The 15,007-nt window shown below is 39.6% G+C and overlaps 1 protein-coding gene across 2 annotated transcripts; it reads left to right on the top strand.

The window, feature by feature from the left end:
- Positions 1–4,449: 4,449 nt before the first annotated feature.
- LOC125139646 (vitellogenin-like) lies at positions 4,450–11,691 on the top strand. 2 transcript variants are annotated; one of them, XM_047804310.1, is made up of 27 exons: positions 4,450–4,569; positions 4,701–4,721; positions 4,811–4,962; positions 5,052–5,303; positions 5,394–5,555; positions 5,641–5,789; positions 5,889–6,039; positions 6,170–6,327; positions 6,438–6,603; positions 6,715–6,840; positions 6,979–7,197; positions 7,277–7,494; positions 7,599–7,696; positions 7,786–7,910; positions 8,012–8,113; positions 8,213–8,332; positions 8,528–8,714; positions 8,801–8,903; positions 9,001–9,186; positions 9,316–9,572; positions 9,659–9,996; positions 10,343–10,387; positions 10,525–10,575; positions 10,702–10,905; positions 11,022–11,164; positions 11,269–11,407; positions 11,492–11,691. In XM_047804310.1, exons 1-27 carry the CDS (start codon positions 4,530–4,532, stop codon positions 11,615–11,617), a joined length of 4,038 nt encoding a protein of 1,345 aa, XP_047660266.1. In that variant the 5' UTR covers positions 4,450–4,529; the 3' UTR covers positions 11,618–11,691. The 2 variants fall into 2 exon arrangements, with proteins under 2 accessions (XP_047660266.1, XP_047660265.1); XM_047804309.1 differs by having other exon boundaries at positions 10,510–10,575.
- Positions 11,692–15,007: the final 3,316 nt, after the last annotated feature.

Below are 15,007 nucleotides of genomic sequence, written 5' to 3'. Positions count from 1 at the left end.
AGGGGACCACCAAAGGTAGTTCCGGAGGTGTGGTAAAAAGTGTTTAAGCACTAGAAATACAGCTTTAATCTTTGGAGTAATCTCTCCCAAATGCCACTATCTACGGCCACTCCCTAATCAAAGTGGAAGGCATCCATCGAAAGAGTCCTGCAGCAATGACGCCCTAAGATTGGGACCCAAAATGAGAACCAGCGTCTTTCCCTAAAAAGGGTGTCAGCCGGGGTGAAAATCCCCTGCTCCTTAGCCAGAGTTGAAATGGTCTCATGTGTAGCAGACCTAACTGAATAGCTTCAGCTGCTATGTACCTCAGTGGCAGAAATACATTGGCCTTGTCAAATGTCCTTTATGGCTGAAAGGATGGAATCTTTCAGAGCAGGAAAGAGACATGCCTTCTTTAGGCTGAATGCTTAACTATCCCCAGAAAGGTGGTTGTCTGTGAGGGGAAAAAGCATATACTTCCCTGGGTTGAGCCTGAGGCCTAAATGCCTCATGCCATGAGGACAAGCACAGCATCTCAATTCCTGGTTGCTATGCCCCTCAACTGAGCCGAGATGAGCCAGTTGTCTGTATAATTGAGTTTGTGGATGCCCTGGGGTACACTGATGCCAGAGCAGCCTACATGTACTTTGTGAGAGTGGTGGTGGCGGGTAGGTAGTAGTGGAGATGGCCCTAAGAGACATCCCTGTATAAACTCTGGTCACCCCTGTGGCCACCCCTAGTATGAATTTGAATTTGAATGCATAATGAAAATTCACAACGGTTCATGAAGTGAAAAATAAATAAAGAAAGAGATTTTTGTGAGAGTGGTGTGAGAGTGTGAGAGTGGTGGTGGCAGGGTAGGTAGCAGTGGAGATGGCCCTAAGATGATACATCCTTAGAAACTGTAGCCCTCAGGGGTTTGGATGCTTATGTGGCCCGCCTGGTAGAGATAGAAATAGCTTCTCACTGCTGCAAGGGGCATCTTTTAAAAGTTTTTTCCTTTTCTTTTATCTCTGTCAGATTTCCTCCCTGTGGCAACCAATGGGGTGGGCTGTCTGCTTTCTGACACAGAGTGTTCAATCTATAAGATCCTTCCCATGGACGAGTTCCTTTAGCAGCTTAGCCTGGTATGCCTGCTTGACCTGCACCCATATAGGAGAAATCTGTCAGAGAGTCGAAGTCGAAGTGGAGATGAAGTCTCTCGTTTCAGTTTCGCTCAGAATGAGACCTGCATGACCAAACTGCAATGCTGCCTAGACAGATACGGGACTCCAGCCACATGGCACAGGTGTTTGGAATGTAGCCAAATGAGCGGAGATTTCTAAGAGGATTTTCTCTCTTGAGAGCAAACCGCTTGCTAAAGAAGAAAAGACCCTTGTCTTTATATGTCTTCTTTTTAGATTAGATTAGATTAGATTAGATTCAACTTTATTGTCATTACACATATACAAGTACAAGGCAACGAAATGCAGTTTAGATCTAATCAGAGTGCAATAGCAGCAAGTGCAGGATATACAGTTTTTACAAGATTTAAATGAGTTAAATAAAGTGGTAATATAGAAGTAATTTACAGATGTGTGTGTACTATGAACAAAATATACAGATGGCTATAATTATAACTGAAATTTACAGAAGGATGTAACAAAATATATGGCTATTATTATAAACATTAATTTACAGATGTGTATGTACTATGAATATAATATACAGATGAATATATATGTACTATGAACATAATATACAGATAAATATATATGTACTATGAATGTAATATACAGATGGCTATTAGTATAAACTGAAATTTACAGAATGGTATGTGCTATAAGGAAAATATATGGCTATTAATATAATATATTGCTGTTACTATAAACAGAAATCAGCTGGATATATACAATGGTAAGGCAATGGTGAGCAGCAATGCAAAAAAAAAGAGCAAGTGTGCAAGTGAGCATAGTTTGTGTAATAGTCCATTAGTGCAATAACGTCCATTTTGTAAACAGTCCATTAGCGCAATAACGAAGTGTGTGGGGGGAGATGTAACAATGTATGAAGGACATTGACGTATGATCAGGGAAGGGCAGAGTTCAATAAAGAGACAGCTCTAGGAAAAAAGCTGTTCTTTAGTCGGCTTGTCCTTGTCCGGAGGCACCTGACACGCCTGCTGGAGGGCAGAAGTGAAAACAGTCTATGGGCAGGATGAGAGGAGTCCTTAAGAATGCTGCGAGCTCAACACAGACAGCGTTTCTTCTGGATGTCCTCCATGGCTGGAAGTGGAGTCCCTGTGATGCACTGGGCGGTTTTCACCACCCGCTGTAATGCCCTATACCCATACCAGACTGTGACACAGCTGGTCAGGATGCTTTCTATTGCACAGCAGTAGAAGTTCATCAGGATATCCGAGGACAGCTGATTTTTCTTTAGTGTCCTCAGGAAAAAGAGGCACTGGTTAGCTTTCTTGACCAGGCTGGAGGTGTTGGTAGTCCACGACAGGTCCACCGAGATGTGGATCCCCAGGAACTGGAAACGCTCTCAACAGCCATCCCATTAATGTGGATGTTGTCATGTGTGCCTCTTGTCTCGTTCCTGAAGTCCACAATAAGCTCCTTTGTCTTGGAGGTGTTAAGGAGCAAGTTATTGTCATTGCACCATGTGGCTAGGTGCTGTATCTCCTCCCTGTAGGCAGTCTCATCATTGTTGGTGATGAGACCGATCACTGTAGTGTCATCTGCAAACTTGATGATGGACTTAGATCCAGGCCTGCAGTCGGAGGTGAAGAGGGAGTAGAGGAAGGGGCTCAGCACACAGCCTTGTGGTACACCAGTGTTGAGTGTGATTGTGTTGGAGCAGATGGAGTCCAGTCCAGTCGCAAGTTAATGCCCAGATCTACTAATTTGGCTATTAACATGGATGGAATGATGGTGTTAAATGCTGCACTGAAGTCAACAAACAGCATACGTGCATAAGTTCTTATTGTCCAAGTGTGTCATACGTTCTTATTGTCCAAGAGTGTGAGCACAGAGTGCAGTGCCATGGAAACTGCATCTCTTGTGCTCCTATTGCTGCGGCAGGCAAACTGGTGTTCTTTAGCTGTAGTCTCAGACAATGAGACAATTGGCCGCAAAATTTACAGGGCACATCTAGAACACATAGAAGATGGAGTAATGTGACATAGATGCCCTTATATGGTCTTACTGGCACAAGATTCATTTGATCACATGACCTCTTCAGCCAGCAGCTCGGCGTGATTTCACACTAAGCTTCAGTCACCGCTTCCGCAAGGAGCTTCTAAAGGCCTCTGAAGGAGCGTTCCCATAGTGCCTGCAATAATGCAGCGTTGCGTGCCTTCGAATAGGGACCACTACAACTGATGTCAGATAGGGCAATTAGCCTGTTGTTTGATCTGGTAGTTGATTGGTTGCACCTGGTCACATTTACAATGGTATGCTCTAAGGGGCCAAATCAGGTTTTAATCCTCCAGAATGTTTTAAAATGTTATTTTCACTTTAATGATGATGTTGTAATGAGTACATACAGCACAAAAAAGTTAGACTTCATTTATTATAATTTTCAAGCTTACATGTGACAAACGTTAAAGATTTTCACAGAGTATGATGACTTTCCATAGGCACTATCTATACATTCTGTAACATTTGAATATTTTATGTTAATAACTGATGTAGGTACACTGCAAATCACCAAATAAATAATGTCCTAATCACCAAATAAATAATACATGGGCTGACTTACCAATTTGTCATGTTATTATGGTAAATGTACTATTTGAGGGTAGTGTGATGCAAAGCACATGAGCTGGAATTATATTTTTTCTGTTTCTACTGTCAAATTTGAGATGAAGCCATACAATACACATTTTTGCTAAATTAAAAGGTTTTATTTCTTCCTTTATTCTGTAAAATTATAGGCATCTCTGTTAGTTTATCTTTCACTAACATCTAATACTACAAATAATTACAAGAGATTTCAATTGACATTTGCAAATCAGTTTAAGGTACAGATTCAAAGTCCATAGTGAGGTTGAGGTCACACTGCACCAGGTTATGGCATTTGTTTTTCCTATTATACTATGAAATATTGTTGGTTAAGGTTTAGGGTTATGGTTCAGCAATTATTACAGAAATATCATTTTAGTGATAATTTTAAATTTTCTGCTAAAAATGTAACAAATTGGTTTTTGTGACAATATACATAGGAAAATTAGAAATTAAGTACCCAAAACCTGTATGAGTTTTGGAAAAAAAACCTCAACTTCAATTTTATTACATTTATTTATTCATTCATTCATTTATTTATTTTATTATTATTTATTTATTATTTAAAAAAAACATGGAACGTGTACATTAGCTCTGACATGACATGATACGGGAGCAACCTGCCCCAAAATGATTGCTGGGTTGACCAAACAGATTGAGAAACATGTACATTAAAATATTTAGGGATGAGTTAATGATCTATTTTGAAGTGACTTTTGTCAGCAAATAATTTACAATAAATAGCCAGTCTCTTTGTGCAGTCATCACAAACCACCAGCCATGAGAGCTGTTGTGCTTGCCTTGACTCTGGCCCTTGTGGGTAAGTCATCTTTTAAATTTAACTTTTAGATGTCATAGTGATTTTATTTGCTAGAAAGGAATTAATACCATTTACTAGGATGAAAGTTTTTATAATATAACTATGGTGTAATATTTTTCTTTTTTGTTTAGCGAGTCATCAGATCAACCTTGGTAAGTAAAGTTTTCTTTAAAAAATAAAGAAACATTACAATAGTAATGTAACACATCATGACATTATGAATTTTCTCCAATAAAATCAGTTCCAGAGTTTGCTGCAGGAAAGACCTTTGTGTACAAGTATGAGGGTTTGTTATTGGGAGGTCTGCCTCAGGAGGGTCTGGCCAAGGCTGGTGTAAAAGTCAGCAGCAAGGTTCTCATCAGTGCTGTAGCACAGAATACCTTCCTCATGAAGGTAAATTTATGACACAGATGTTGTCAACAAGAAAGACATGCATGGTTAGCCTGTATCGTGAACTAAATGTAGAATTATTTTACCCACAGCTCTCAGATCCTCAGCTCTTTCAGTACACTGGCGTCTGGCCCCAGGATTCTTTTGTTCCTGCAACAAAGCTCACCTCAGCACTAAATGCTCAACTTGTAATTCCTATCAAATATGAGTATGCTAATGGTGTGGTAGGTAAAATATTTGCCCCTGCTGGAGTCTCTGCTACTGTTCTGAATCTGCACAGAGGTATCCTCAACATTCTTCAGCTCAACCTCAAGAACACACAGAATGTGTATGAGCTGCATGAGGTAAACCTGAGTGATAATTATTACCAGTAGAATTTGTATTAGCTAAATCCAATACTTGGTATATTAGCTAAATCTTTTTCATTCTCAAAGGCTGGAACTCACGGAGTCTGCAAGACCCACTACATGATCAGTGAGGATGAAAAGACCCATCAGATTGCTGTGAGAAAGTCCAAAGACCTGACCAACTGCCACAAAAGAGTCATAAAGGATATTGGTTTAGCTTACACTGAAACCTGTGTTGAATGCCAGCAGGTAATTTCTAAAGCTATATATGATCTGTCTCTTCAAGGTAAAGTAACAATTTCAACAACTTGTTAGTGTAATTTCCTCATCACAGAGGCTGAAGAGTCTGACTGGGACTGCAACATTCAGCTACATCATGAAGCCCACTGATACAGGTGCTCTAGTTTCTGAGGCTACAGTTGAAGAAGTTCATGAGTTCTCACTCTTAAATACACAAACTGGAGCAGCTCAAATGAGAGCCAAGTATGATTTATACTCTTATATTTATAGAATAGAATTGTATAATTCATATATATTTTTTACATGAAAAATTCAATAATTCTGTGATATTTCTCTTTTCAGGCAAATGCTGAATTTACTGGAAGTGCAGAATGCCCCTGTTGCTCCCCATGCGGGTGAGTACTTGAACCGTGGATCCCTGCAGTATGAATTTGCAACTGAGATTCTTCAAACCCCCATTCAACTGCTAAAGATCAATAATGCACAGGCCCAGGTATTAGTTTATTAGTTTATTTTTAATACAATCATTCACTTTTTTAATACAATCCTTCAGATTATTTTCAATACAATCATTCACTGTAGTTTCCACTATCAAGAACCCAAGAACTTTTATTCTCTTACAGATTGTAGAGGTCTTGCAGCATCTGGTTACAAACAACATGGTTATGGCTCATGAGGATGCTCCTCTGAAGTTTGTCCAGCTTGTCCAACTCATGCGTGTAGCTACTTTGGAGAATATTGAAGCAATCTGGGCTCAGTACAAGACCAAACCTGTTCACAGGTGAGGATGTATGAATGTTGCCATGAATTAAAACTGTTTAAAAAAAAAAAAAGTAAAAAAAATGTTTAAAGTAAAGTCTATTTGATTTTTTAAAATCCTTTTTGCGGCAGGCGATGGATTTTGGATGCACTTCCTGTAGTGGGTACAACAGTAGCCTTGAGATTCATCAAGGAGAAGTTTCAAGCTGATGAGCTCGCTGTCCCTGAACTCACTCAGACCCTTCTGGTTGCTTTGCACATGGCCACAGCTAATCCAGATGCTATTCACCTCACTGCTGTGAGTGGACGTCTTTCATGTATTTATCTTATCATGTAGTTCAATTATTTGAATCCAAAAGAACCTTGTATAGATATTATAAAATATTTCAATATTTTCCTCATCAAACAGAATCTGGCTTTTAACCCCAAAGTCAAGAATATTCCAGTGCTGCGTGAAGTTATCATGCTCGGCTATGGTTCCATGATTGCCAAATACTGTTCTGAAGTTCCTACATGTCCTGCTGATCTTCTTAAGGTAAAGCTTCTGTTTATTCATGCACATTTGTATGAACAATTTCAAAATATAAATTCACTTATATGATTATGGAAGAATTGCTTATATGCTCAATTACAAGTGTAAAGTTGTGTTTTATTTATTGTTTTTAATTATCAGCCTATTCATGAGCGTGCTGCCGAAGCTATTTCCAAGGGTGAGATTCGTGAAATTACACTGGCTCTTAAAGTTATAGGCAATGCCGGCCACCCCGCCAGCCTTAAAACCATCATGAAACTCCTGCCTGGATTTGGAAGTGCTGCTGCTTCCGTTCCCCTGAAGGTCCAGATTGATGCTGTCTTGGCTCTTAGGAACATTGCCAAGAATGAGCCAAAGATGGTCAGTATGTGATGATGTGTTAAAACAGCTGTTGTTATGGGTGACTGTTCAAGCATCTTAAACATTTTATTTGTTGTAGGTTCAGCCAGTGGCACTGCAACTTTTCATGGACAAGGCACTCCATCCTGAACTGCGCATGGTTGCATGTATTGTGCTGTTTGAGACCAAACCATCTGTAGCCCTTATGGCAACTGTTGCTGGTGCTTTAGAGAAGGAGACCAACATGCATGTGGTCAGTTTTGCTTATTCTCATATCAAGTCTCTGACCAGAAGCATGGCCCCTGACTATATGCATGTGTAAGTCTATTTTTTAGAATAGTTCATTCATAAAGGTTTAAATCTAAAAGTAAGTAGTAATTCCAATCAAAGCCACTTGTAACCAAGTTTTACTGGTTCTGCAGGGCTGCCGCTGCGAATGTTGCCATCAGGATGTTGAGCCCCAAACTGGAGAGACTGAGCAATCATTTTAGCAGAGCTATCCATTTCGATCTCTATATCTGTATGTTTCAATATCTTATATTATTGCATTTGTATGTTTGAGGGGAAAATGATTTTGCATTTACAAATGTTTATACTTTCTATTTCAAGCTCCATTCTTGGTTGGTGCTGCTGGTAGTGCTTACTTGATCAATGATGCTGCCACCACCTTGCCCAGAGCTGTTGTGACTAGAGCACGAGCCTACCTGGCTGGAGCTGCTGCTGATGTACTTGAGGTACAAATATCTCTCTTTAAGGATGTTGAATTCATTAAGAATTTGGAATGTTGTCTTGTTTCAACCACTGGTACTTCCATTCATTAATTTATGTCAACCAGGTTGGTGTGAGAACTGAAGGACTACACGAAGTTCTTCAGAAGTCTCATGCTGTGAATGAAAATGCTGACCGCATAACTAAAATAAAGCGCACTCTTAAAGCTGTAAGCTGCTTATAAAATCTATCATTTTAATGTTTCTGCTGTGTTGTTTGAGCTATACCAATTGTATCATGTACACCTTTCTTCTGGTTTTACACCAAGCTGATGGATTGGAGGTCTATGCCAGAAAATCAACCACTGGCTTCCATCTATTTCAAAGTTTTTGGACAGGAAATAGCTTTTGCCAACATTGACAAAATCCTCATCGAACAAGTAGCACAGGTATTTCCATTAATTCCTTTTATTTAAGCAACAGAAAACTCTTCTATAAGATTGAAATGTAAAGAGTGTAAAATATTTCATACAAATAATTATTCTATTTATTAGATATGAACTGATGTACAGGTTATAGTGTCAATACCCTTCAAATAAATAATTGCAATTAAAATCGAATCAAATGTAATGCACAATCTACAGATTGCCACCGGATCTCAAGGCCGTGAAATGCTGAAAGAGGCTGTTAAGGCATTGCAGAAAGGTATTGCCTTCCAGTATGCCAAGCCTCTGCTGGCAGCTGAAGTGCGTCGCATTCTGCCTAGTTGTCTTGGTGTGCCAATGGAGCTTGGTTTTTACACTTCTGCTGTTGCTACTGCAGCTGTCAATGGTATGGTTTTATAATGATTTTTAAACTACAAATGTCAAGCATGTAAATTTAGTCAACTGTCTGACAAAATAATTTCTTTCATTTAGTTAAGGCAACTATTACCCCTCCTTTACCTGAGCATCCAGAGACTGTCTCGCGTGATCAGTTGATGAAGACTGATTTCCAGTTGCAAGCTGAGGCTAGACCAAGGTACACTTTCAAAATAACAAGTTAAAGACATATTTTTTTCATTTTTATAGAGCTGGGAATGTTATATGACACTGTATGAACCTTATTTTGCTTTTAGCGTTGCCCTCCAGACTTTTGCTGTAATTGGAGTGAACACTGCCTTGATTCAGGCTGCTGTTATGGCCAGAGGAAAGATACGCACTGTTGTACCAGCAAAAGTAGATATAAGAGCTGACCTTCCAAAGGGCAATGTAAAGCTGGAGGTTCTGCCTGCCGCTGTTCCTGATCATATTGTTGCTGCAAGGTAAGAAAATGATGTGATAATTTCACCTGTGTATGAAAAAAGAATTAGCAATTATCATAAAGAAGAAAGCAAAATTTTGCTCAAACAAACAAAGACACTACCAACAACAATTCAATGTTATTTCCTCAGCTTTGAGACCGTTGCTGTGGCCAGAAACATTGAGGACCTCCCCAATGAGAGAGTCGTATCTCTGGCACCTCCAGCGTCTTCTGATGCTGCGGAAGGGTTGATACCTGCTTCAATTCAGAAGTCCTTGTGTGGTGTTGTTCCTTATATTCACGTTAAAGGATGTCTTGAGTTTGCCTCCCAGAATGCTGGCTTTATGGGGTTAAATCCTCTGTATTATATTATTGGACGGCACTCAGCTAAAATTTCAGTGCCAAGAGGTAAATAAAGAGGTTAAAATATTTGATTGTATTTGAATTCAGATTAGTTTAAAGACATGAAAGAAATGCTGTTGTTTATGCTTTAGGTGATGGACAATCCCTTGAAAGACTGGAGCTTGAGTTGCAAGTTGGCCCTAAGGCAGCTGAGAAGCTTATGAAGGAAATCAGCCTTGTTGATGTTGAAAATCCGGAAGAAAGTACCGTCCTGTTGAAATTGAGGGAAATTCTGGAGGCTGGACTGAGGAATCGTAACTCCAGCTCGTCATCCTCTGTCAGCAGCAGTAGGAGCGCCAGTAGCAGTAAGAGTTCCAGCAGCAGTAGGAGCACCAGCAGCAGTAGGAGTGCCAGCAGCAGTAGGAGTGCCAGCAGCAGTAGGAGTTCTAAGAGCAGCTCTATGAGTTCTTCCAGTGCTCGTGTGAGCAAGGTAAAGCATTACCAGATGACTGAATAAGGGATCTGTTACTTAATTCGCTATATAATGCACTACACTCAGAAAACATGAACCTAAATCATAAGCATGTGTAATGTCTACATCATTTACAATAATGGTAATAATAAGAGGAGGAAGAAGAAGAAGATAAAAAAGAAAGAAATAAAACCCCTTCTTTTGAGACATTTTGTTTGTCCCATGCTCAGGTCTAAATATATCTTTTAAAATAAACAAGCGATTTTTCCCTTTTTTTTTCTTTTCCCCTGTCTTGTATATGTCATTCATTCCAATTCACAATGTTTTCCATTGGTAAAATTAGTTATTTACTGTTTTTTCTTAGAATACAAATGCATACCGTCAGTTCCAGAAATTTCATAAGGATCAGGTAATTCCAGAAGAATTTTTATCTATCTATCTATCTATCTATCTATCTATCTATCTATCTATCTATCTATCTATCTATCTATCTATCTATCTATCAATCAATCAATACATTTTCTTTTTTATTACCTGACATCACAGGGAACATCAAAGGCCAGCAGCTCATCTAGCATTGAGGCTATACAGAGAAAGGTAGAATAACATTTGTAGCATGAATTACATTGAATATTAAATATAAATTGATAAAATTAAACATCCTAACTTTTTAAATGTGCTATTTTTGTAAATATTTATGAAGGTTAATGTTTATAATTTCAGTCTATGATACTTGGAGATGCAATTCCACCCATATTTGCCATCATTGCCCGTGCCGTTAAAGCTGACCACAAGCTGGGATACCAGCTTGCCGCTTACTTGGACAAACCCACTTCAAGAGTACAGGTTGTGTTTGCCTCTATCTCTCAGAATGACAAATGGAAGATCTGTGTCGATGCTATCCTTCCAAGCAAGCATAAATTTGCTGTAAGTTGTAACACAAACATCTTTCCAAAAGGTTTTTGAATGCTTTTTAATATATATATATATATATATATATATAATGATGTATTGCTTATACTAAGCCAATATTCTCTTGTTAGGCAAAGTTAGCTATTGGGGAGCAGTGCCAAGGATATTCTGTAGCTTTCAAGGCTGAAACTGGTCTGCATGAGGCACATCCTTCTGCTCGTTTGGAATGGGACTGGAACAGAATCCCAGCTATTGATATTCCCTATGTTAAGAGGTATTAAAAATTCTCAATGTAGCTAATGTATTATTGTGTGTTAAAATGTAAAAATGAAAAAGTACAATGCTGATTATATTTTAAAATTCTTCTTCTTCCAACAGGGCAAGGGAGTTCATCTTTTATGTTGCTCCCCTTGCTGGAATTAATGCTGACAGAGCTGATAACAGTGAGAGACAGATCAATGTAATTGTTGCCCTACCCACTCAAAAGTCTCTAAACATTGTTTGTAGGATTCCAAAGGTAAGAATTGTGGCTAATAACTCTTTGCATGATTTAATATTTGCAAATAAATAATTAACCTATTTAATGTTCTTTACCTCCCAGATGACACTGTCAACGCAAGATGTGCCTCTTCCTATTGAACTGCCTATTGAACAAGATGGAACCATTGAAGCTCTCCAGAATTTTGACATTCGGAACATTGTTGAAAAATGGCTGAATAATAACTGACAGAAAACTGACATATTTGATTATAAGTATGTAAATTAAGTGAAATGAAATAAAGAGCATCCAAAAGGCAAAAATGTTTTAGCTCTTTGTGACTTTGTGTGTGGCTATTTTATTTTCATTATCTGTAATTGTCCCCATATTCTACAAAGAAAAATATTGTGGTATATTTTTTGTCCAGTCAAAAGTATAAGCAACAATGAAATAAGCATGAAAAGCTCTTCCAAAATATTTTACCAGATCACATTTACACAAGTATTAAGAGATCGTTCTACAGAGTATGTGAACATTAAGACATCGTTCTATAGAGCACAAATTATATATGTGAATGTGAATGTGCATGTGCGAATATATTTAAAACGCTTCCAATTTCCTCTGCCCTAAATGCTCTGAACCACAACACTGGTGCTGAAACCTGGGATTAAAGAAAGATAGGCCTTGTTAACAAATGTTGAGATTCTTGTTAAGATACACCAGACCAAGCAATGCTGGACAGGACTGGCTGTTTGCAGTACAATGTTATTGGCCAGGCATTCACAGCAATGTTTGCAAATAGCATGTTACAAATGTCATCTGGTGCCAGCCAACCCATTGTTTTTCCGTTGTACCTATTACCAATAATTGACGTCCCCTTGAAAGAATTATTATGGACTTCATCTGGCCATTAGATCCCTCACTCACTCACTCACTCACTTTCTACCGCTTTATCCGAACTACTCGGGTCACGGGGAGCCTGTGCCTATCCCAGGCGTCATCGGGCATCGAGGCAGGATACACCCTGGACGGAGTGCCAACCCATCGCAGGGCACACACACACTCTCATTCACTCACACATTCACACACTACGGACAATTTTCCAGAGATGCCAATCAACCTACCATGCATGTCTTTGGACTGGGGGAGGAAACCGGAGTACCCGGAGGAAACCCCCGAGGCACGGGGAGAACATGCAAACTCCACACACACAAGGCGGAGGCGGGAATCGAACCCCGACCCTGGAGGTGTGAGGCGAACGTGCTACCCACTAAGCCACCATGCCCCCGCCATTAGATCAGCCTAAATAAATTTTAATTAATTTTGGTGTACCATGCAATGCCATACCTGAAAGCACTGCCTCTGCATACATCTCAGTGTTTAGTGTAGCCGAAGCACTTTTACATATTATCCGCTGAGTCGTTATCCAAAACGAGATCCTGATTGTCCATGGCATAAAGTTTATGTCACAACCACCCCACTCTCCTTAAAACAAGGAGCTAGTCCCTGTGGCATTGGTGATGGTTGATCCAGAAAGAGAAGAAGTCGGCAGTTTCACCGCCTCTCACAGTTTCCACTCATGGAGGTTGGAAGGGTTCAATGGGAATTCCAGCCATGACAGGAAGCCTCTTTCCCGATCATGTGCCCTGAATGGTAAATCGTACTCAGCAAGAGAAATCTGGTCTCTGCTTAGGGCAAGAACTGGTGCACCAACATGAAGAGAGGATGCGAACACAAACCATCCTAATGATTGATGTAGGGGACCACCAAAGGTAGTTCCGGAGGTGTGGTAAAAAGTGTTTAAGCACTAGAAATACAGCTTTAATCTTTGGAGTAATCTCTCCCAAATGCCACTATCTACGGCCACTCCCTAATCAAAGTGGAAGGCATCCATCGAAGAGTCCTGCAGCAATGACGCCCTAAGATTGGGACCCAAAATGAGAACCAGCGTCTTTCCCTAAAAAGGGTGTCAGCCGGGGTGAAAATCCCCTGCTCCTTAGCCAGAGTTGAAATGGTCTCATGTGTAGCAGACCTAACTGAATAGCTTCAGCTGCTATGTACCTCAGTGGCAGAATACATTGGCCTTGTCAAATGTCCTTTATGGCTGAAAGGATGGAATCTTTCAGAGCAGGAAAGAGACATGCCTTCTTTAGGCTGAATGCTTAACTATCCCCAGAAAGGTGGTTGTCTGTGAGGGGAAAAAGCATATACTTCCCTGGGTTGAGCCTGAGGCCTAAATGCCTCATGCCATGAGGACAAGCACAGCATCTCAATTCCTGGTTGCTATGCCCCTCAACTGAGCCGAGATGAGCCAGTTGTCTGTATAATTGAGTTTGTGGATGCCCTGGGGTACACTGATGCCAGAGCAGCCTACATGTACTTTGTGAGAGTGGTGGTGGCGGGTAGGTAGTAGTGGAGATGGCCCTAAGAGACATCCCTGTATAAACTCTGGTCACCCCTGTGGCCACCCCTAGTATGAATTTGAATTTGAATGCATAATGAAAATTCACAACGGTTCATGAAGTGAAAAATAAATAAAGAAAGATTTTTGTGAGAGTGGTGTGAGAGTGTGAGAGTGGTGGTGGCAGGGTAGGTAGCAGTGGAGATGGCCCTAAGATGATACATCCTTAGAAACTGTAGCCCTCAGGGGTTTGGATGCTTATGTGGCCCGCCTGGTAGAGATAGAAATAGCTTCTCACTGCTGCAAGGGGCATCTTTTAAAAGTTTTTTCCTTTTCTTTTATCTCTGTCAGATTTCCTCCCTGTGGCAACCAATGGGGTGGGCTGTCTGCTTTCTGACACAGAGTGTTCAATCTATAAGATCCTTCCCATGGACGAGTTCCTTTAGCAGCTTAGCCTGGTATGCCTGCTTGACCTGCACCCATATAGGAGAAATCTGTCAGAGAGTCGAAGTCGAAGTGGAGATGAAGTCTCTCGTTTCAGTTTCGCTCAGAATGAGACCTGCATGACCAAACTGCAATGCTGCCTAGACAGATACGGGACTCCAGCCACATGGCACAGGTGTTTGGAATGTAGCCAAATGAGCGGAGATTTCTAAGAGGATTTTCTCTCTTGAGAGCAAACCGCTTGCTAAAGAAGAAAAGACCCTTGTCTTTATATGTCTTCTTTTTAGATTAGATTAGATTAGATTAGATTCAACTTTATTGTCATTACACATATACAAGTACAAGGCAACGAAATGCAGTTTAGATCTAATCAGAGTGCAATAGCAGCAAGTGCAGGATATACAGTTTTTACAAGATTTAAATGAGTTAAATAAAGTGGTAATATAGAAGTAATTTACAGATGTGTGTGTACTATGAACAAAATATACAGATGGCTATAATTATAACTGAAATTTACAGAAGGATGTAACAAAATATATGGCTATTATTATAAACATTAATTTACAGATGTGTATGTACTATGAATATAATATACAGATGAATATATATGTACTATGAACATAATATACAGATAATATATATGTACTATGAATGTAATATACAGATGGCTATTAGTATAAACTGAAATTTACAGAATGGTATGTGCTTATAAGGAAAATATATGGCTATTAATATAATATATTGCTGTTACTATAAACAGAAATCAGCTGGATATATACAATGGTAAGGCAATG

The sequence above is a fragment of the Tachysurus fulvidraco genome, chromosome 19 (genome assembly GCF_022655615.1).
Source record: "Tachysurus fulvidraco isolate hzauxx_2018 chromosome 19, HZAU_PFXX_2.0, whole genome shotgun sequence".
NCBI lineage: Eukaryota > Metazoa > Chordata > Actinopteri > Siluriformes > Bagridae > Tachysurus > Tachysurus fulvidraco.
This window is presented reverse-complemented; position numbering and strand designations above follow the sequence as displayed.

Excerpts from the sequence above, each read along its gene's own strand:
- LOC125139646 (XM_047804309.1), top strand. The coding sequence starts at position 4,530 with ATGAGAGCTGTTGTGCTTGCCTTGACTCTGGCCCTTGTGG. Across the intron at positions 5,556-5,640 it reads CCTGTGTTGAATGCCAGCAG|AGGCTGAAGAGTCTGACTGG; the intron begins GTAATTTCTAAA and ends TCCTCATCACAG. Across the intron at positions 8,333-8,527 it reads TCATCGAACAAGTAGCACAG|ATTGCCACCGGATCTCAAGG; the intron begins GTATTTCCATTA and ends CACAATCTACAG.